Source organism: Puma concolor, chromosome D4 (assembly GCF_028749965.1).
Source record: "Puma concolor isolate L17-30 chromosome D4, mPumCon1.1.hap2, whole genome shotgun sequence".
Taxonomy (NCBI): domain Eukaryota; kingdom Metazoa; phylum Chordata; class Mammalia; order Carnivora; family Felidae; genus Puma; species Puma concolor.
The window spans coordinates 30,553,826-30,577,442 of NC_141679.1; the positions used below are offsets into that span (position 1 = coordinate 30,553,826).

At 40.7% G+C, this 23,617-nt stretch overlaps 1 protein-coding gene and 1 non-coding gene across 2 annotated transcripts in view; both read right to left on the reverse strand.

The window, feature by feature from the left end:
* Positions 1–23,617, reverse strand: part of HSD17B3 (hydroxysteroid 17-beta dehydrogenase 3) — a 47,802-nt gene that overhangs the window by 6,356 nt on the left and 17,829 nt on the right. Inside the window, exons 3-9 of the mRNA XM_025931664.2 lie at positions 10,962–11,037; positions 9,178–9,285; positions 7,796–7,863; positions 6,462–6,497; positions 3,267–3,301; positions 1,885–1,966; positions 1,168–1,233 (exon numbers count right to left, since the gene is read on the reverse strand). Coding sequence (XP_025787449.1) covers positions 1,168–1,233; positions 1,885–1,966; positions 3,267–3,301; positions 6,462–6,497; positions 7,796–7,863; positions 9,178–9,285; positions 10,962–11,037 — 471 coding nt within the window. The remainder of the gene's footprint in view (positions 1–1,167; positions 1,234–1,884; positions 1,967–3,266; positions 3,302–6,461; positions 6,498–7,795; positions 7,864–9,177; positions 9,286–10,961; positions 11,038–23,617) is intronic.
* LOC112868756 (U6 spliceosomal RNA) lies at positions 11,997–12,102 on the reverse strand. Its single transcript, XR_003224351.1, has one exon. It is a non-coding gene; the product is annotated as a U6 spliceosomal RNA (small nuclear RNA).

The window sequence follows — 23,617 nt, forward strand, 5'->3', positions numbered from 1 at the left end:
ATCTTCAACTGGGAGTTGGAGAATGGATAGGACGGGGAACTATCTCATAGGTGACAATTGAGACCATCAGGGCAGAGAACAGAACTGTGGTCTAGTGACAGGGTTGTTATAATCATTCACCATGAAAGACAGTGCTATTTGCAAAGTTCCTACCATTAACTCATATCTGCCTATTGAATATGGCATATTGATATGCCTTTATCTTATAAGTGATTAATTTATAGGAACAGGCATCTGAGATGTTCTCACCTGAGTATTTTAATTGAAAATCAGTATGTACAGCAATGATTTTACAGATTTAACTGTGAGTGTACCTTTTCATTTCTAATAGTATGTCTTAAAGCTTCTTCCCAAACAATAACAAAAAACCTCTGTAAACTGTTTATTCCAAGTTCCAGAAAGCAGTTAACTCTATTTTGCTGCAAGCACATATATGTCACTGACACCTCAAGAATCATACTGCACACTCTGCTGATGGCTGTGACAACCCTCCTCTGTTTAAGGTTGGCACAAGGTCATCTCCACAATGGTTCCGCTGTTGTAGGTGAAAGAGGAAGCCAAGCACTTCTACTCTAACCGCTCAAGAACCAGGGTGGGGACCTTTGTGGCCCATCACAGATGAACAGCTCCCAGAGTACCCGCCACCGCTGCTACTCCCTTACCGCCACTGCTCACCCCAACCGTTGCTACCCCCCCCCACTGCCACTACCCACTCTCCGACCGCCATTACACCCCTCGATGGCCACTATCCCCCAACAAATACTACCCCCTTCACAAATGCTACTCACCACCCAACCGCTACCCCCCAACCACCGCCTCTTTTCAATACAGATCTCTTGCCCGGTTTTCTTTTGCTTCTTCTCCACAATTCCTCCTGCCTAAACCTATCTCCTGCACCTGAGTCAGAGAGTAAAGGCTGGTCAGACAAGACCAAGACACTATCATGATGCAGTGCTCACTCACCCTGCCCCATTTCCTCCTCCAGCACCTAGGGCAACTATGGTGGCAGCTGCCACTGCGAGGGTCACAGGAACTCACGTGGTGTCATCCAGACCCTCCCACCTGGCCATGCATGTGCCACCTGCCCTGCAGGAAGCAGTACCCCAGCTCCATGGGAATCCACACTTCCTAGCCCCAGTCCCACAGACTCAGAGCTGTTGACCTCACCTGGATAATGATTCCTTTCCTTTTATATTCCGCTTGCAGGGCTTTGGAAAACGTACACACAAAAGCCTGGAGCAAAAAGGAGAAAACACTTAAGGGGAGAGCTTGCTTTGTCCTCAGAGCCAACTTAGTCAGACCTTAAAGGGACTGCAGGGAGCTGACCTGCTTTACCTTAAAATGCAGCAGTTTGTCTAATGGGAGTTAGGACTTCTTGGCCTGGGAAGAACTCCCTCAATGAGCAGGAACATATATTTTGGGATTAATACATGCCTAGGGCCACTGCATATAGATGACCTTACCCAGAGAAGGCTCTCCCTTGTCTCAGTGCTAGGGAACACCCCCTCCTCTGAGGGTTTGGTTTTATGACTAGGGCATGGGCCACCTGGCTAGGCCTCCAGGACAGAAGAAAGACACAGTGCTACTTGCTGGAAGCAAAGGAGCAGGGCTATGAAGCAAGAGACTGAGTGGGGCCTGGAGTCCCATGGGGACTGCGCTTGTCCAGCTGTGCTGCCTCAGGGCTTCATCAACCCATGGGCATCTGCTGACATGGTTCCCAGATGTCTGCTGATGAGCCCTGTACACAGAAGCCCCCTGTACATTTGCTCTCCAGGCAAATCTGTCCATCAGCTTGCCAGATGATCCAAAGTCCAAAGGAAAATGCCAGCTAGGAGAAACAAGAGCAGAAGGAGAAGGAAACTTGGACTGCATGCTGCTGCTCACCTTGGAAGCCGAATACGTGGAGTAGAGTGGCCAGGGAAAGAGGGCCACCCCGGAAGAAATGTTCAAGATGAGACCTTTCCGCCTAAAAATCAAAGAATTAAAGTTCTGAATGTTTTGCTGCCTGGTCACACACAGCTTGAGAAGAAAGAAAACAAAGGGGCTCCTGTGACCACTAGAAAAGTCCACCCTCTCTAGGCTGCTGTGTGCACTAAGTGTTCTCCCCAGAACCGTAAGTGGCCCTTTCCTATGGTGTAGACCCCAACACCATACAGTGATGTTACCCAATAGTCGTGACATCAAGGGCTTGTGACTCAAAACAGTGGCTCTGCTATGACAAACATCCCCCATCAAAATGCAGAGAACCAACTCCACTCAGACAAGACTCAGGAGAAAGGGGTCCTTCTTTCTCAAATGTGACCACATAAGTTCAAGGTCCCTTCTGATTCATAGAGATGACCCAGGATAGGACAGATGTCAAATGCAGAATCCTTTCTTGGGTGGAATTTGACAGTCCATCATCTGTTCACACAGGAACCCATGCACAAGTCTCCAGGATCCTTACTTAATCCTTTTGAAATTCAGTAACTTTAATCCTTCCCAGTTAGATGGATTCAATTCAGAAAATAACAAGAAACTGCAAATTAGAATACAAGGCTAAGCCCCTTCTTCTAGGGAAGATAAAACTATCAACCATTTGTGTCTAATGAATACCACCTGAGAAAAGCCAGTTCCCAAAGGGGTGTTGTAATAGGGTAATAAAACTATGGACTAAGTAGAGACACCGACAGGTGGTGATTTTTACTACAAAATTTGAGAAATAACAAAAGATAGCTTTGATCTCAGGCCAACCTCTGAAGTTTCTTTTATGTTCAACATGAGTTAATCTTTTTTAAAATTTTTTTCAACATTTATTTATTTTTGAGAGAAAGAATGTGAGCAGGGGAGGGGCAGAGAGAAAGGGAGAAAACAGAATCCAAACCAGGCTGTCAGCACAGAGCCCATCGTGGGGCTTGAACTCACAAACCATGAGATCATGACCTGAGCCGAAGTTGGAAGCTCAACTGACTGAGCCACCCAGGCACCCCGAGTTAATCTTTTTAATACAATGTGTGGTGAAACCACTGTTCTCTTCCTCCCTCCGGTAGATGCCACATTTGACCTTCAAATAGGCTTATCTGTTTGCAAAGCTGGCTTGGCGCAGAATGCTACATTTCCTGCTGGAATCACCATGTCCTTTCATCACAGTTTTTCCGTTGGTTAAAGCTGCAGCCAGATGAACCCTATCCCCCCACCCTTCCTACCCCATTCCTAGTCCCCAGGCCAGTTAACTGTCAGGCCAGGGAGGCCATGTTGTTCTGCGCTTTTTCAAAAAAAGTCTTTACCTTGATTCCATGCGTTTCAGAATTAGCTGTGTCATCTGTAAGAGGAAGGGTAGAATTAAGCCCTCTAACAAAGGAAGTTAGTAGCCAGTGGGTGGGGGCTTAGGGAAGCAGGTGCCAGAGGAAGTAGGAAAAAAGAGCTTTATCTCTCAGGTGGCCTTGAAAATCTGCTGACACTCATTGGAGATGATTCTGGCAACACTAGAGTATGAATAAAACCCACAAGAAGCACCTAGACTAATGGCAAACTGTTAGAGGCTTCTGGTTTCTTCCCCATAAAGCTAGTCTTCCTGAAAAATGAGGGCAGTGAAAAATTATGGAAATTGGCTTCCAGCCATGGAATCAACACTGAAGTTCCCCAGATACTTTTCATTCTGGGAGACAGGCATAAGTAGGTGGGCCATCACAAACTTCACCCATGAGTTAGAAGTAGGAAGGACGTCAGGAAATCTAACAAGTGTCCGTGAACGTCTCACATAAAAGGAATGAGATAGAGAAGTACATCTCTTCAATCCCACAGCAGCCAAGTAAGTAGCTCACAGGTGGACTGTGAAATAGCTCCATATACAGATCATGTCTCTCTGTCCATTGGAATTACAGCAGTGTGAAGGAATCTGTTCCCTGTCCCAACTTGCCTGGCCCTGGAAGGGGTTTTTCCTACCAGTTCTGCAGCTTAAATGCCCCAATAAAAGAGCTTTTCACGTCATAATTATAAGGCACTCATTTTAAGAGTTAAGGAAGAGGCAGAGGCACCTGGGTGGCTCAGTTGAGTAGGTATCTAACTCTTTATTTCAGTTCAGGTCATAATCTCGTCATTGTGAAAGCAAGCCCTGTGTCCAGCTTTCCACTGGTCATGGAGCCTACTTAAGATTCTCTCCCTCTCCCTCTGCTTCTCTCTCTCTCAGGAAAGAAAGAAAGAAAGAAAGAAAGAAAGAAAGAAAGAAAGAAAGAAAGAGGAAGGAAGGAAGGAAGGAAGGAAGGAAGGAAGGAAGGAAGGAAGGAAGGAAGGGGAGGGAGGGAGGGGCAAACCCACAGACTGAAATGTTCTCAAAAGTACAACTGAGTGGAATCAAGCATGTCTCTAGAAGAGGCTTGAGAAGAGAGGATCCAAACAGAAGGGGAGGGGCAGAGAAATAAAGGAGACTGAAGACCAGAAGACAAATTTTGCCTATTTTTCCGTGTTGTCTGGGGCCCTACAGGAGCTTCTCAGTAGGCTCTATGCCTGCCATCATCCCTATATCATAGGTCAGGACTTTAATCCCAACCCTGAGGGACTCCAGATAATGTTTTCACTGCTCTGGGGCAGCAGTGGGGGTGGAGTGGCAGTAGACTACTTCCTGAAAGACTGGGTTTTGAGCGAGACAGGAGAAGCATGAGGACTAGATGAAGCCCTCATCTTCCCCTTGGCTCTCTCTCCCCTCCCCCTAAAGGGCACTATGGGAGCGTGTTGGACAGCACCAGCATTTCTTCAAAGCCTCCCTACTGAAATCACTAGCCTTATTCGATGAATGATCCCAACAGAGAGATAACATTAGACTTTCTGCGTCTCTCTCTGTCTCAAAGCTCCTGATATTTACTCTCTTACCCCACCTTCCCTTTGCCTTCAGACTCATTCCCACATCCCTTCCCTTGACAGAGAATGCTACTATTTCCAGGTGGCTCCTTTGGGATAACTAAGTGATGCTAGTCATGCTTCCAACCAGTGTGACCAACTGAGGCATGGTGTTCTCAGAAAGCTAATCTGCAATTTGCTTTCTTTGCTATTTAAGGAAGTTAAGTGTCTACCAATATATAAAAAAATGTTTTAGCAAATCAAAGCATTTGTCTGCTAAAGGAGCCAGAAGGTTGTCAGATATATTTGGGAAACCCTGTGACCAAATGGACCAAGACTGCAAGATCAACGTGTAAAATAACATGAAAGATTTTAGTGGTAAGACTGCAGACAACAGTTGGACATTATAAAACTTACAATTACATCAGCTTGGGTTTTAAAACAACTATTGATTGCTCGGCTTACAAAGAATGTATGTACCAATAAAAACTGAGCACAACTACAAAACTTTTTACAGAAGAACCACCAATGGTGAACATAACTTTTGTCCATTTTACATTGGTTTGCTCAGCCTCCATCTCCCTCCTTATATTGATAGCAACTTATTTTTCTTTGGGAAAGCAACCCTTCTCTGCCAGGCCATGCTATAAAAATGAGACTGGGCCCTCCTGTCCCTAATGGGGCTCCCCATGCCATGAAACCATGGATCATACTGATTCACTGCTACAGTTCTACTGGACCTTCCAGAGCAGTCAGAAGGACTGTAATGTGCAGTTGTGAATGTTGTGCACTGGGCAAGGTGCCCAGCTGTGGGGGTGACTGTCAGCTGAAAGCCCAGGGTTCACTCACAAGCCATTAGGAGGGCTCTCCCCATTCAGAGGAAAGGGAAAAATTGTGTTCACACAAAAGCATCATCTATCCATGCTTAAGCAGCACCTTTTCCCAAATCATCTGCTCTGAGGGGGTGCCTTTTCCTTATTCACACAAAGGCACAATATAGGACAGCTTTGTGATAGTCATGCCTGCAAATGCTTATGCAGTTGACTCTAATCAAAGGAAATGAGTGCTGAATGGCACCTGACACATCCCTTAGTCCAACATTCTTTCAAGAACAGATGAAGAATCTGAAGTTCAAGGGAGTTAAACCACATGGCCAACACTGTCCAACTAACTAGTAGCTGAGATAGGATCAGAATACAAGAAATCTTGAATTTCAATTCAACAAATATTTGTTGAATGTCAAAAGTCCAGAAAAATCCAAGCCAGGCCTGCTGTCATTTTTCAAACCAAGTGAGCTTTCCTCCATTAACAAAGACAAAAATTAGAGGAAGGCACCATTTTTTTTCAAGTTACTCTGGAATCCTGAGAAACTTTCAATGTCTAATATGTTGAAGCCTAATATTTCCTGACATGTGACAAAACTTGATGAAAAATGAGATTCAGACACTCTGGAGAATAAATTCATTACTGTATTTTCCTGATGAAAAGAGAATCAGACAATTAAAAAAAACACTGTCTGGTCTCTCAATCAAGTGCAGTTCAGCTTCACAGAATTCTGCTTCTACAGAAAAAAGCAATTCTCCTGAGTTGCCAGATTCCAACAGCTACTACATTTTAAGCATTTAGCACAGATATTGACTACATACCTTCACTACTGAGGTGATGTTACAGTGGATGAGACTCTGTAATAAATAATCACAACCATGAATTAGCTGGATGATTTGAGAAAATCTCTTGAGAGGCAGTCAGTGCTAAAGAACCATAAAATGGGCAAAAGGGTGGGTCTGAGCACTGCCCCTCACTCACTCGGCCTGGAAATGAGGTTCTTGATTGATGGTCACCAAGTATGCTCTAGAACTGGGGAGCACCTGACATCCACTACGGTTCTATAAGAATTGATCTTGAGTAAAAGTTAATTAAGAATTTCCTTCAAAATGTAGAGATTTTCCTTCAAAATACAGTTTTTCAAAGGAAGGTGGTTATTTTCCAGCTGAAGGAAGAGAGTTAGCATATGTGGGTTTAGAAGACAACAGCATAGCAAATAGAAAGGTAAATGATAATATACGGTAGAGGTTCTGGGCTACAGATGCTGGATAAAGAAACTACTAGAATCACACAAGACAGACAGAAAGGAAAGGAGGGACATACAGAAGCAAGCACAAATGCAGACATAAATAGAAAAACAAAAACAATAATGGATCATGGTTAATAGAGAGACACAGACTTGTGCCAAAAATAGGGATTTAGATGGGGTTAGATATGTGGCTAAGAGGGGAATTTTGCAAGGACATGCAGCAAAGTCCAAGCAATCCGGCACTATTTTTCCATGCAGTAGACTTGGGGATTAAATAGGACCACAGGCACACAATGACAGCCTGTTCAGAACGGGTATAACTACATGATTTTGAAAGTCAGGACCTGGAGAAGAGTCAGCAAATCATGTCTTCAAGGACTATTAAATGCGTAACAAATTCACTGATGACATGCAATGGCAGCCATGGGTCTGGGTCAAGGTTGCTGGATGTACAACACCCCCAACCACAGAGTTTTGTGTCACAGACTTTCCTCACGCTGAAAGTTGAAAAAAATCTTATTGCCTGGAAAGACAATGAAAGCCAAAGAGCTGGCCTTCTCCCACTTATAACCACAGCTGTAAATGTGTTAGCCAACACAAAGCCCTCAAAGATTATAAAGCAGAACACAGAGCCCCAAGAGAATGGGACAGTGGGCAGGTAAGTTTTGGTGTGCAGAGAAGGAGGAAGATGTCTATATCCTAGAGATGGTCATGAAAAGTGGTGCCCTTGCCTGTGTGGCAAGTACTTAAGTGAAGAGAAAGGGAGAGCTACAGACATCCACCTGGAATACAGAATTTTGGCCAGACAGCCTCCCTTGTACCCTTTCCCAGGCCCTAGTGACTACCCAGCCAGGAGGCCCAGTCCCCAGTGAGAGGAAACCATCCACAGAAAGAGACCAGGCCTACCTGGATTTCATCTGGTGTATCAAGGAAGTGGCTCGGGAGAAGGTTTGGAAGCATTCCGACATTGTTGACTGACAAAGGCAAAACAAAATGATGTCAGAGGAGCTGGTAGCAAATATTTATTAAAAGCCTTAAAAATGCTTATATTCAACCCCAGAAGTTTCTTCTCTTGGGAAGTTTCCCTGAGGAAACACAGACAGAAAAAAAATTATGTTCAAGGCTGTTCTTTGCAACATAATTTGATAACAGTGAGGAAATTGAAGGGGAAAACAATTGTCCAATAGTAGGAAGCACATCATATGGATCATGAGGCAGCCGTATGGCAGAATGCAATGCAGCCATTCAAAACTATGACTGCTTAGTTTAAAGACATGGGGAAGCACTTGTGGTATATGGTTTTTAAAATTGTTACAAAAGAATATGTAAATTTAATCCCAGCTTTGGAAATATGTGTGTATATGTCTGGAAGGACATGTACCAGAACATTATCTCAGGCTGTGGAGATATTAACCAATTTATGCACTCATAGATTCTTTGTGGTTTTTCTGCAACAATGTGGTTTACATTTTTTATTAGTAAAAAATGTCATTATTTTTAAAATTCAGCAGGAAGTTTAGAAATCAAATCTTCCTTCCGTGTATAATATAGAGACTGTGCTCTGTATCAGGTCATAAAATATCTTGTCTATAAGTCACCACAGAAAAAAAAAAAATAGTATCTTGTTTTCTGAATAAGAAAGTCAATTCTCAAATAAACATGCTCACTTGCTATTTCATGAATCAATCACAGCAATGTTTGTTTGCTAAACGAATTCTTTAGGCCAATGTTTGTTTGTTTGTTTGTTTGTTTGTTTGTTTGTTTGTTTGTTTTTGAGAGACAGAGAGAGTGAGAGAGAGACAGCATGAAGGGTGGGGCGAGGAGGGGCAGGGAGAGAGGAAGAGAGAGAATCCCAAGCAGGCTCTGAGCTGTCAGTGCAGAACCTGACACAGGGCTCGATCCCATGAACAGTGAGATCATGACCCGAACAGAAATCAAGAGCTGACACTTAACCAACTGAGCCACCCAGGTGCCCCAAGGCCAATGTTTCTGAGATTCTGTCTTTCTGTCTAATATCAGTTATCAGTGGGGGAAAAAAATCATTTTCATATTATAAAATATGGTTGGGAAGGTTGAAGTATCTTAGTTTCATACATTCCAAAGCCATACATAAATGTGTTAATCCAATATGCCTCTTGAAAAATTGAACAGTAATATTTTGTTTAATGCTACAACTTAAAAAACAGTCATGGGTTAAGTTCAAGTTTACCACAGAATAATCAAGCGTCACTAAGATAATTGCTTTACTAATGTATTATAATATGCTTTGCATTTTGCAATTTACTTACCTAAAATTCCAATTTCTAAGCCTTCAAGTTTTTCTCTAATATGCTCGTAGATGTTGTCTTTGGTAAAATCTGCTTGTATAATCTTCACGCTGCTCCCTGTGGTACACTCTGCATTAGAGACAACAGTTATTCTTTAATGAACAGGAGTTCAAATCCCTCCCTTGCTCATGGACTTCTCCAATGCTCCTGGCACTACCTGAGCAGACCTTTAAGAGGATAAAACCATTATCCCAATTAGAAACACGAAAAAGTCCCCAATAAATGCTGGAACGTGCTAAAAGATTTGTGAGTGATGGTTTCTTGTGTTTCTGAGAGTTACTCTGATGACAAGTATATGCTCTAAAATAAATTTAGTGCAATGGTTCTCAAAGTGGAGTTAGAAACACAAATTCTCAGGCTCCACCCTGCATGCCCTCCCAGTGACCCTGTTCATGCTCAAGGATGAGACCCCTGGTCTATAGGCCATAAGAGGATAGTGATATGTTGCCTCTCCTCAGTGTCAGGTCCCCGTGGCATAGACAGAGCAATCCTCTGCATTTGTCCAACATGGTAGTATTCATAAAGCATTTACACATATAATATCTTATTTTAAACCTCTCTACAACCTTGTAAAGTAGATATTACACCCATTGCTAAGAGGAGAAAACTAGGGCTCAGAGAAGCTAACTCTCCCCAAGACACCCACACTCTGCTCCCTCCAAGTCCATGCTCGCTCTGCTATTCCACGTGGACTTGGCTTTGTGTAGGAGCCTTCAGTGGGTATAAAAGCAACAGGTAGAGTTCAGCAACTGCTTCCTGCTTAGCTTTGGAGTTAAACCCAATATTTCTGGGACAAGTGATCTTGAGGCATAGTTTGGCAGGTGGGGGATATTTTCAGGCCAAAGACACTTCTTGCTTTTCAAGGACAATAAAAAGCACTATGAGAGAAACATTATGAGAGAAACACTGAAGAATATCCTAGTTTTGGACAAAGTTACTTTTGATATCCAGACATGGAACAAAAGCAGAATTCATTGGATGAAGGGCACTGAGCCTCCATGGTGTGATTGCCCAGCCCCACACTTCCCACCATCCCACGCTATTCCAAATCTCCCCCAGAGACACAAGGCCATCCCCTGACAGCCTGTCACAGTCTTCACAAGTCTTCATAATTGAAGACTCATTCTTTTGAGGTAAGGATTTTACAAATTACTAAATTAATAATTAATTATTGAAATAAAACACTTAAAAAGGGATATGATTACTATTAACTAACAACACCTTGCAGTGGATCATAATAATCAAATATTATAGTATAAATGCTGCCTCATAGAGTTGTACAGTGTACAACTTGTACAACCATACATGGCAGCCCTGGATCAAATATTTTTTAAAAATCTGATAACCACCAGCAAGGACTGTCCCTCAACTCCCTGCAAGGAGCAGGGCATAGATACAGGGAAATGCCCAAACATAGATTCTGCTTTTGAAGGAAGTAGCAGAAGCAATAAAACAGCTGGGACCTCTGGATGAGCAGAACTAATTCTAGAGATGAAGACACTCCACCAAGGAGAGAGTAGATCTATGTGTGCATGTGTCTGTTCCTACTTCACCCAGCCCACAGAATCCCTGCTGAACTAATGCCACTTATGTCCTGCCCTTAACTTTGTAAAGTCAGCTCCCTGCAGAAGGACCAGTGCATCAGGCTCCAGGAGCAGCCTTAGGAATGCTGACGGGGCCTCTACAGGTACAGACTTGGCTGGTGGGCTCCACAAACATCTCCCTTATTTCTTTGGGTCACTCACCAATCTCCGCAGCAATGGCCTGTAGTTTTTTCAGTGTCCGGCTGATAAGCACAACATTGAGTCCTTGTCTTGCTAGCTGGGAATGGGGGTGGGAAAACCGAAAATGAGAAAGATGATAAGCAGATAGGGAAGTCGTGTTTTAAAGGTGAATTGGAACATCACCCACTTGGTCACAAGGTGATGTGCTTGCTTCTCCTGGGTTTAAATGTGCAGAATGTGACAAAGATTTCTGGATTATGAGCAAAACAGCCACACGGGGCCAAGCTATATGTGACATAATAATAGTAGTTTATTTTTAGGTGTTTATTATGTGCCAAAAACTATTCTAAGAGCTTTTTTATTTAAAAAAAAATAAAAGACCCACAGATCCTTTTTTATTAAAAAAAAAAAAAAACCCCTCTGAATGCACTCTCATCAGATATGCCTGGGGCCAAATGTGTTTTGGAATTCAGAATTTAGAAGATTTTATAGTATAATTTATATAACAAGTCTAGGGCAGTACCCCCTGTTTAAAAACTGTATTTCTGCAGCAACTTTTGAGCCGATTCCTATTCATAAGGACATTTTTTTCGTGGTTCACTTCACTTGGGCATGGGCATGGCCTGAGCCCTCTCTCTGGCTCCCAGCAGGACAAAAAATAGAATAAGGTACCAGAGGGTAAATAGACGCTTCTCTGAGATCAGGGAAGAACTCTTCTTCAGAGTGGATAGTGCCTCAACTCCTGGGCTGAGTGGCAGTGCACAGAAGAGGTCTGCATTAACGTGGCACAGGGGACAGGCAAACTCAATATGCTGGGAGGTCCCAGACAGGTCGAGACTCCTCACACCTATAACTACTACTGTGAGAAAGGCTAGAGCTTTCCCTGAAGACAAAGGGAAAAACTAACATTTGTTTAAACCGAGACTGATAACATTTGAGTTAGTGACAAAAGGGCCTGTTAGTTGAAATCTTTCTCTATGGTTTTAATTAAGTTTTTATACCTTTATCTTTTTAATTGTGGTAAAACGCATATAACATAAAATTTATCATCTTAACAAATATATGGAATTTTTCATGAATTTATGTGTCACCCTTGTGTGGGGCTGTGCTAATCTTCTCTGTGTCATTCTAGATTTAGTATATGTCCTGCAGAAGTAAGCACTGTGCCTTTATTTTCATAAGGAATTACAGATTATAGAAAATACATAAGAAGCTGAATTAAAGACTATAATATGTGATCTCCAATAGCCAACAACTCAATCTTCAAGCCAATGATCTCAAAATCACCCAGAGAGATGTCAAACACACACACACACACACACACACACACACACACACACACACACAACCAATTCCCACCAAAACCATCCAAATAAAAATTTCTGGAGTTGAAGCATCAGTGTTTACATCTCTTTCTATTTTAATTTATTAAATTATCTATGCAATACACAAATACAATCTTATTGTAAAAGATGTCTCCAAAACCCCTCTACACCCCTAGGCTCCTGCTGCTTACCTTTTTCTCTGCATCTACATACATATATAAGCACATACAGAAATAAACATTCATTTTATGGTTTTCTTTCCTTTCACACTTTATAAATGGCATTATAAAGATTGTGTTTTTAACTTGATGATATGTCTTATCTCTAAGTATCCTATCTATCTCCACATCACTCCAGTTTCATAGTGTCCTGTAGTTCACTTTAGGGTGAGCACTGGAGTTATTTTTAAGTTTTCCCATTACCTATATTACCACAACGAATACCCTTCTATATAACTCTTCATATATACAAGTGAATCAATTCCTAGAGTAGATAGTCAAGAAGTGGAATTGTATCAAAGGGTGCATGCTTCTAAAATTTTAACAGTGTCGGGGCGCCTGGGTGGCGCAGTCGGTTAAGCGTCCGACTTCAGCCAGGTCACGATCTCGCGGTCCGTGAGTTCGAGCCCCGCGTCAGGCTCTGGGCTGATGGCTCAGAGCCTGGAGCCTGTTTCCGATTCTGTGTCTCCCTCTCTCTCTGCCCCTCCCCCGTTCATGCTCTGTCTCTCTCTGTCCCAAAAATAAATAAACGTTGAAAAAAAAAATTAAAAAAAAATAAATAAATAAAATTTTAACAGTGTTGCCAGAATACGGTGCCTTAAAACCATACCACCAAAAATACAACTATAGCTATTTCTTCACACTCTGTCCAGGATTTTATATTAGCAACCTTTTCAACTTTTCCCAATCTAATGGTCAAGAAATTCTATCCTTATATTGTTTTAATTTGCATTTTTCTAGTTATCAGTGGAGCTGAGCTTTTTTTTTTTTTTTTGGACATTTGTGTGAATTACTGGTGTGTACTCTTTTGCCCATTCTTCTACTGGGTTGTCATTTTTAAATAAATTTTTAGGTGTTTTGTGGGTTTTTTTCACATATTCTGATTATTAATTATTTGCTTGCTATATATTTAGTAAGTATTTTCTCCTTTATTTATGGCACCTTTACCATACATTATATATTAATTTTCATGTTATCGTTCATAAATATTTTCTATGGCTTTTTAAAAACTTCCTTTATGAACTTCCATAACTCCAAGGATATATTTTCCTATAACCTTTTACACTATTTTTATATTTCCTGTTCATTTATTTTTGAGAATAATCTGAGCGTGAAATCACCTAACATTATTTTTTGCAAGATAGGTGGCAATTTTCTTTACAAAAGTTTTGTATTTCTCCATTCTTTATACTTTTTTAGAGAGAGAGCAAATGGGGGAGAGTGCAAAGGGAGAGAGAGATAGGTAGAGAGAGAGAATCTTAACCAGGCTCCACAGTCAACACGGAGCCCGACACAGGGCTCAATCCCATGACCCTAGTATCGTGACTTGAGCCAAAATCAACCGACTGAGCCAGCCCAGGCATCCCTCCATTCTTTCTTGATTTAAAATGCCAATTTAGGGGCGCCTGGGTGGCTCAGTCGGTTGAGCGTCCGACTTCAGCTCATGATCATGGTCATGATCTCAGGTCATGATCTCGCAGTCTGTGAGTTTGAGCCCCGTGTCAGGCTCTGTGCTGACAGCTCAGAGCCTGGAGCCTGCTTCTGATTCTGTGTCTCCCTCTCTCTGCCCCTCCCCCGCTCATGCTCCATCTCTCACTCTCTGTCAAAAATAACATTAAAAAAAATTATTTTTAATGCCAAGTTAGTCATATGCCAAATTCTTACATGTCCGTGGGTCTGTTTGTGATCTACCTGTCCTGTTTCACCAATTTGTTAGTCAATTTCTGTGCCAGTGCCATTTATGATTTAATCACAATCTTCTAATAGGCTTTGATATTTGATGTGTGAAAGAGCAAGTTCCTACCATTTATTGTTCTCTTTCAAAATGTTTTTATCTTCTTAGTTTAACTTTCCAAATAAATGATAAAATTGTCTAGTCAAGTATTATTATATTTAAATTAGAGAATTTTAGGGTAAATAATATTTTGAAATATTATGATATTTGCAGTAATCAGTTGTCTTATCCAGACATTTGGTATCCATTTGTCCTAATCCCATGTGTTCTTCTCAAAAATTTTAGAAGTGTCTTCACATAAATCTTGGACATTTTGTATTAGTTAACATAACATTAGCTCACATAACAGAGAACTCCAAAATTTCAGTGGTTTCACACAATGAAGTTTCACACAATGAAGTTGGTTTTTGTCTTATAAACTCTTTTTCACATAGTCATTCAGGTCCCATGCTGAGAAAGTCTTTGCCATCTTCAACACTAGGTTTCTAAGATTGCCCTGGGTATTGACACCCAGCCATGCAAGGATTAAGACAGAGAAGATACATCCCCTCCTTTAACCACCTTGACCAAGAAGTGACACACATCATTCTGCCTGATTTCATTGGCCAAATTAGTCACATGGCCTCACTTTGGTGGAAAGGAGTCTGGGAAATGCCCTGGCTAGGCAGCTGCTTCTGGCTGTAAGTCTACACCATGCGGGAAAAAAAGTAAGTATCTAGGAGGACATTTAACTGTACCTGTCACCAATATCTTACATTTATTTGTTGTCATCATGAATTAAGTTATTATGGAAAGCAGAGGAAACTCTAGAATGAAATACCTAGGTTCAGTTCTTGTTTCTACCACTTAAACCTGTGCACACAAGTTACTCAGACCAAAGAGTTTCCGCATTGGCAAATCATGGACACCAACAGATATACTTCATTAAGTTGTTCTGAGAATCAAATAAAAAACCATACCACAAGTGCATGGTGCAGAGTCTGTCACATAGGAAAGCACCCAATAGTATCAGTTATTTTTCTATGTATTCTACTTTGTTACTCTTAGTGATTAGGAACTCTGCCCAGCCACCTCACTGAATTCTTTTATTCATTGTAATAGTTTCTTCATCAATGGTTGGCTTTTCATCATAGACAGTAATATTATCTACAAATTACAGTTTTGTCCCTTCCTCTCCAATGTTTGCATACTTTTGGCCTCGTTATCTTGGATAATATCTCCTGTGCTATGTCAAGCAAATATACTGTCTGTTCTCTACCATACTGAGAACACTTTTATTTTTTTGTTTATTTGAGAGAGAGAGCGAGCGCGTGCACTCGTGCACACACAAGTGGGGAGGAGCAGAGAGAGAGGGAGAGAGAGAATCCCAAGAAGGCTCCATGCTTGGTGTAGAGGCTGATTCAGGGATCAAACTCACGAACCGTGAGATCATGACCTGAGCCAAAATCAAGAGTCGGATGCATAACCGACTGAGCCACCCAGACTTCCCTAATGTTTTTCAGTACAAAGCATGAGGTTTCCTGTTATTTCTGGAAGTTATTTTTTATCAATTTCAGAACACTTTCATCTATTCCTTTTTGCCAAATTACTTTATTTTTAAAACAGCTGGATTCAGTTTGCTAATACTTAACTTGGATCCCAATTTTCTTCTTACCTTTGTCCCATTTTGATATCAGAGTCATGCCAATCTGTCTACACAATTCCTGAAATTGTCCCAGGATTTTCTCAATTTTAAAACCAAAAGTCCCACACCCCAGGATCTGCCCCAGTCCCAGGCAAATCAAGTTGGTTGGTCATCCTAGAAACATTTTGGTTTTTTGGTATTTCTTTCTTATTCCTTGAAGATTTAGTAATATTTACTCACAAGTAACATCTGGGTGTTTTGTAGATATTCATAAATGCCTTTTCCATCTCATGCATGGGTTGAGCCAACTTTGATTATGTTTCCATAGGAAATGTCTTTCATCTAAGTTTTCACTTTATTGATACAAAGATAGTATTTTCTTCCTTTCTTTTTCTTCTTCCTCTACTTTTTTTTAAATCTCCTTGACTGTAGCTAGGTTCCCAACATTGTTCCTTCTCTTTCTTTTTCTTTTTTTTTTTTTTTGAGGTTTTCAAATATTTGTTCCTTTTCTGTTTGTTTTTTTTTTTTAAGAATCAATCTTGAATGATCAGTTCAGTTTATTCCTATTGCCTCTGTCACCCATTTTTGTTCTTCTCTTTATTAATTTCCTCCTTCTATTTCTTTTGGATTTATTTTGTTCCCTTTCTAGAATTTCTTGAAAGCTAAGACTATCTACAATCTTCCTTATTTTCTAATAGATGCATTTAAAGCCAAAAATCTTCACTTCGAAATGCATACAATTTTGACCATAATTCACAGGAATGTCCATTTTTATTTTTTGGAGTTACACTGAGGTATAATTTTTCAATATAGATGACAGGGTGGATATCATTTTCTTTTTTCTTTTTTCTTTTTTATGTTTATTTGTTTATTTTCAGAGAGAGAGGGCACAAATTGGGGATGGGCAGAGAGAAGGAGAAATAGAATCCCAAGCAGGCTTTGCACCATCAGCACAGAGCCCGATGCAGGGCTCAAACACATGAACTGTGAGATCATGACCTGACCCAAGATCAAGAGTCTGACCCTCTAACGACTGAGCCACCCAGGTGTTCTGGGTGTCATTTTCTAAGATTAGTTTTAATTTTATTGCATAGTAGTCAGTGAACATAATGGTATGTTTTTTGCCATTGGTAACTTATCACAATTTTCTTTCCAATAAGTGCACTTTTATGAATGTTCCATGTGTATCCTTAAAGAATGTGTATTAGCTCTTCATTAGCTAGGTTTTATAAATTTTCGTCTCTTAAATTAAAAGTGAGGTTTACCAAATGGCTTACCAAGTATTGGTTAAACCTGTATGAGAGGGTATTCAAATTCCTTATAAACTTAATTATTTGTATTTATGTAGTAAGATGTTAAATTAGAAGTTTCAACAGAAGTGCAAAGACCCAATAGAAATCAGATCACAAAATCATTTCAGAGAGCAAACCAAGAAAAAAAATTTACAAAATAATATCTAAGTAACCTGACAATGTGATTCTTGAGCCCATCCACAGGGCGCCCTTCACTCATATAAAAAATATGTCAAGATAAGGAGCATAGCAAATCAGAGGGCTTCGTGAAGAGGATTTCTTTGGTTTTGTCTGCTACCAAGCTACGATTCCCATCCCCAAGGGCAGGGTGAGGGAGGAGCCTTATGTCAAAAGGGGTGGGGGTACCATCCCATCTTATTTCATGTTTTCTATGCATCATGCTATCCAGCTTATCGCCCCCTACCCTCCCTGGTTTCTGCTGAATCAGTTAGTAGAGCATAGGCGATACTGTGGTCACAAGTTACAGCAATTTAACATGACAAAGGATTATCTCTTACTCATTATGCTCAAACTGTACACCCATCTGACCAACACTCCCCAAAATCTAAAGAGCAAGAATCATGACTTATTGATGCTCTGACATTGGAGCTTTCTGCTGCCATGAGCTAGGCCACCATTCAAACTTGTTTGACTGTTTCTCCTGGACCAGATGTGGGAAAGAATAGGTATGGGGTTAGATTCTAGACAAAACATCCACCCCAAAGCAAAGAGACCTCAGCAGAAGCAGAGCTGGAGGAAGACTTCAAGGGCTAAGGAGGTCAGGATGCAAGATGATAGCACATTCACCAGAGCCATGTAGGTGTGGAGAACCCAGGAAAGTGCCCCATAAGTCACATGAATGTCAGTCACCAGGCCCAGACAGCCAGTCTCCTTCTTAGGACGGTACCAGGCCTATCCTATCATTCCTTCTCTTCTCTGCTGACCATCTCCAAACTCCTGCTCCTCACCCCTGGCAGATTCAGACATCTCAGTTGGCAACTGGGAAAGAGAAGCAGACCACAGCACTACGTCATGTCCCCAGAACATGGCCTCCAAAGCACATCCCAGCTGCATTAGGGGAGATTTAATTTTATTTCATGTTCAATATTTTCATTATTGCAGGTAACTGGACACTGGGACTGTGGAGTTGAAACCTGTTTGCATCTGGAAGTGACCAGAGGGAATCAGTGAAGTAATGGGACCAGAGGTAGAGAAAGAACCAGAGCTATGGAACAGGTTCAAAAAGACAAAGAGAAACAGTCACAAGTGTGCCCAGTGAGTCCTGCAAAGCCTGTTTATCGGTTCTGTTTCTGAAAGTGTCGTGGAAATCTCCTACAGTGGTTCCAAATTCATCAAACACTTCTATTCTAGATCGGTTTCTACTTTCAATATTTCAAAGTTATATTGTCAGAAATAGAATTGGCTCAATATTAATCATATGAATCTTATAAATATGAACATTTCTATTATCCTTTTTTAATTTTTTAATGTTTTATTTATTTTTGAGAGAGAGAGAGAGAGACAGCATGAGTAAGGGAGGGGCAGAGCGAGAGAGGGACACAGAATCTGAAGCAGGCTCCAGGCTCTGAGCTGTCTGTGCAGAGCCTGACGTAGGCTCGAACTCACAAACTATGAGAACATGACCTGAGCCGAAGTTGGACACTTAACCGACTGAGCGACCCAGGTGCCCCTTTTATAATCTTGAATTGCATTTTGTCTAATACTGATATTGGGAGCAATATCCTTTCCTGTCTTTTTGCATTTTCCTAGGATATGTTTTTCCATCCCTTTACTTTCAACTTTACTTTCCTGTATTTAACATTGGATTTTTTTTTTTAGTTCTTTCTAGGTTATCTCATATCTATCAGGAAATATAACCAAGTCATATTTACTGCGATTGCAAATATACTGCACCAACTGTCTATCTTGTTTTAGTTTTCTATTCACTGTGTTTCCTTTGTTACTGTACTCAGTCTGTAGGAGGCAAGACAGGACAAAATTACAGTAACAAAATAGCCCCAAATCTCAGTGGCATAATACAAGAGAAATTTGTTTTTCCTTACACAATGTCCTCTGCAGATAACCCAACAGTCCAGGCCATGCCTCCCTACCCATGCAACCACTCAGGGTCTAGGTTTTTTCCCAGGGCTCAAATTGACATGAGGCAAGCAAATGACCTAGGGTGCTCCACGGTCATTACACAGGGCCTCCATGGCTTTGCCTGGTATTGAGCAATGAGAACTGAACCTGATGATTCTATAGCAAAGACAAATTCATATATTTTTGAAAAATAAGTTACAAAAACAAGAACACCCCTTTTTTCCCCCAAACTAAATACAGAAAGACCAGTTCTGTACCTGGATTAGTAAAATATTTTCATAGACGAAAAGATGTTCACAAAACAGTAATCATTTTATAAAAATACATATGAACAAAAGAATACAAATCAAACATATTAGCAAGGTTGCATGTGAGAGGAAGATAAATGGGGGATGGGAATGAAAGAAAAGAAATTGAGAGAGGGAAATGCAAATACACGTCCACACAGAGACTTGAACAAGAATTAGTAACAACTTCATCTGTAATAGTCCAAACTGAAAACAACCCAAATGTCCATCAACAGGTGAACAGATAAATTATTGTACAGCCAATCCATGGAATACTACTCAGCGTAAAAAGGAATGATTTATATACACAGCAACATGAATGAATTTCAAAATAATTATGCTGAGTGGAAGAACCAAACCAAAAAAGAGTACATACTATATGATTCCATTTATGTAAATTTGGGGGTGCCTAGCTGTCTCAGTCAGTAGAGCATGTGACTCTTGATCTTGGGGCTGTGAGTTCAAGCCCCATGTTGGGCATAGAGATTACTTTTTAAAAAAAAAAAGTCTTCCAGGGGCGCCTTATGGCTCAGTAGGTTAAGTGTCTGACTTTGGCTCAGGTCATGATCTCACAATTGTGAGTTCAAGCCCGCATCAGGCTCTGCACTGACACCTCAGAGCCTGGAGCCTGCTTCAGATTCTGTGTCTCCCTCTCTCTCTGTCCCTCCCCCACTCACACTCTGTCTGTGTCTCAAAAATAAATAAACATTCAAAAAAAAACCCACTTCATCCCAAATTTAAATACAGGCAAAATGATGATTGTTTGATTTTCTTTTTTTTAAAATACCATCCCAGAATGTTTTCTAAGAAGCCTGCTTGACCTCATTGGACATTTTGGGGCATGTAACTTTGCTGGGTTTTTGGTTTTTTTTTTTTTTAATTTTTTTTAACATTTTATTTTATTTTTGAGACGTGGAGAGACAGCGCATGAACAGGGGAGGGTCAGAGACAGGGAGACACAGAATCTGAAACAGGCTCCAGGCTCTGAGCTGGCAGCACAGAGCCCGAAGTGGGGCTCGAACTCACGGACCGTGAGATCATGACCTGAGCCGAAGTCGGACGCTTAACCGACTGAGCCACCCAGGCGCCCCAGCTGGGTTTTTTTTTTTTAAGTTTAAGTTTATTTATTTATTCTGAGAGAGAGAGAGAGAACACTAGCAGAGAAGGGACAGAGAGAGAGGGAGAGAGAGAATCCCAAGCAGGTTCTTCACTGTCAACCCACGTGGGGCTCAAACTCACAAACAGTGACATCATGACCTAAGCTGCAATCAAGAGTCAGACACTTAACCAACTGAGCCTCCCAGGCGCCCCTGCTGCTACAGAATTTTTAACAGTCCTCAGCCCTTGGAGGTATGGACAGCTCACAGCCAGCCAGGTGAGGGACAGAGGGTTGTCAGGACTTTATTGTCTAGCAGAGAAGCTAACCCAGAGGCAACACGGTTATACACCATAGAAAGTTGGCCCATCTGGTACGTAACTTGGCAATATTATTGCACATTCCTTTCCAACTGACTATATAAATCCTTATTCCTCAGACACTCTCACACAATCAGCAATTTGGCTTCCTTCTGGATCCTTCCTTACTACATTGAATAAAATTTTAACAAATGCTAGCATGTATCTTCATTTGAGAATTGTGTTTTTACAACCCTGAAGATAAAATATTGGTTAATCCTTTGAATTATTTGCCTAAACGGACACAACAGTTATACTGTAACCCTAATGTCTACAAGATTTTAAAAGTGACTGTACTAGCATGTTCTAGTGAAGACAAAGAATATCAGAGAGGGATTTTTAATCTCCCTTTATGATAGTTTCAAGAAGTACACACAGGAAGTTTGAAACTAAAAAGAGAAAAAAAATTATACACAAGATGAATAACAACCAAAAGGAAAAAAATGCATGACTTTCTTAATACCAATCAAAACAGGCTCTAAAGCATATAAGTATTCCTAGAAGTACAGACTAGTAAAAAGTTCAGTTCCTCAAAGTTCAGGATTACCTAATAAAGTAGCTTTACATAAAACTGCAAGAAGAACTGAAAAATACATCACCAGAATAGATTTTAATTTCCCACTTTGGTAATTGTTGGATGACACACACAAACATTTGGTTAGAATACTGACTACAGAATCCACAGATATAATACACTTGATCCAATGGGCACATACAAACACTACACAATTGCAGGTAACATTCTTTTGAAAGTCAAGTCTTTGCCCCAAATAGTCAAAGTAATATTGAAGAAGAAAACCAAGGCAGGAGGCATCACAATCCCAGACTTTAGCCTCTACTACAAAGCTGTAATCATCAAGACAGTATGGTATCAGCACAAAAACAGACACATAGACCAATGGAATAGAATAGAGAAACCAGAATTGGACCCACAAATGTATAGCCAACTAATCTTTGACAAAGCAGGAAAGAGTATCCAATGGAAAAAAGACAGTCTGTTTAGCAAACAGTGCTGAGAGAATGGGACAGCAACATGCAGAAGAATGAAACTAGACCACTTTCTTACACCATACACAAAAATAAATTCAAAATGGATGAAAGACCTAAATGTGAGACAGGAAACCATCAAAACCCTAAAGGAGAAAGCAGGCAACAACTTTTTGACCTCAGCTGCAGCAATTTTTTACTCAACACATCTCCAAAGGCAAGGGAATTAAAAGTAAAAGTGAACCTCACCAAGATAAAAAGCTTCTGCACTGCAAAGGAAACAATCAACAAAACTAAAAGGCAACTGACAGAATGGGAAAAGATACTTGCAAATGACATATAGGATAAAGGGTTAGTATCCAAACTCTACAAAGAACTTACCAAACTCAACACCTGAAAAACAAATAATCCAGTGAAGAAATGGGCAGAAGACATGAATAGACACTTTTCCAAAGAAGACCTCCATGTTGGGATGAGCACTGGGTGTTGTATGGAAACTAATTTGACAATAAATTATATTTAATACAAAAAATAAAATAAAATAAATTTTTTAAAAGACCTCCAGATGGCCAACAGATACATGAAAAGATGCTCAATGTCACTCATCATCATGGAAGTACAGTTCAAACCCCACTGAGATACCACCTCACACCAGTCAGAGTGGTTAAAATTAACAACTCAAGATACTATAGATGCTGGCAAGGATGTGGAGAAACAGGAACCCTCTTGCACTGTTGGTGGGAATGCAAACTTGTACAGCCGCTCTGGAAAACAGTGTGGAGTTTCCTCAAAAAATTAAAAACAGACCTACCCTATGACCCAGCAATAGCACTACTAGGAATTTATCCAACAGATACAGGAGTGCTGGGTCATAGGGGCACATGTACCCCAATGTTTATAGCAGCACTTTCAACAATAGCCAAATTATGGAAAGAGCCTAAATGTCCATCAACTGATGAATGGATAAAGAAGATGTGGTTTATATATACGATGGAATACTACTTGGCAATGAGAAAGAATGAAACCATGCCATTTGCAGCAATGTGGATGGAACTGGAAGATATTATGCTGAGTGAAATAAGTCAGTCAGAGAAAGACATATATCATATGTTTCCACCCATATATGGATCTTGAGACACTTAACAGAAGACCATGGGGGAAGGGAAGGGGGAAAAATAGTTACAAACAGAGAGGGAGGAAGGCAAACCCTAAGAGACTCTTAAATACAGGGAACAAACTGAAGGTGGAGGGGGGGTGAGGGAGAGGGTAAAATGAGTGATGGGCATTAAGGAGGGCACTTGTTGGGATGAGCACTGGGTGTTGTACATAAGTGATGAACCATGGGAATCTACCCCAAAAACCAAGAGCACACTTTACACACTGTATGTTAGCCAATTTGACAATAAATTGTGTTAAAAAAAAAAAAAAAGAAAGAAAGTTGAGTCTTTGAAAAAAACTGATAAAACTGACAAACCTCCAGCAAAATTAATCAAGAAAAAAGAGAGAATGCACAAATAAACCATAAGTAATATTAGGAATGAAAATGTGGGCATAATTAGAGATCCAGCTTGGATTTAAAATATAGAAAAGGGTATGGCCACCTGGATGGCTCAATCAGTTGAGCATTGGACTCCTGATTTCAGCTCAGATCATG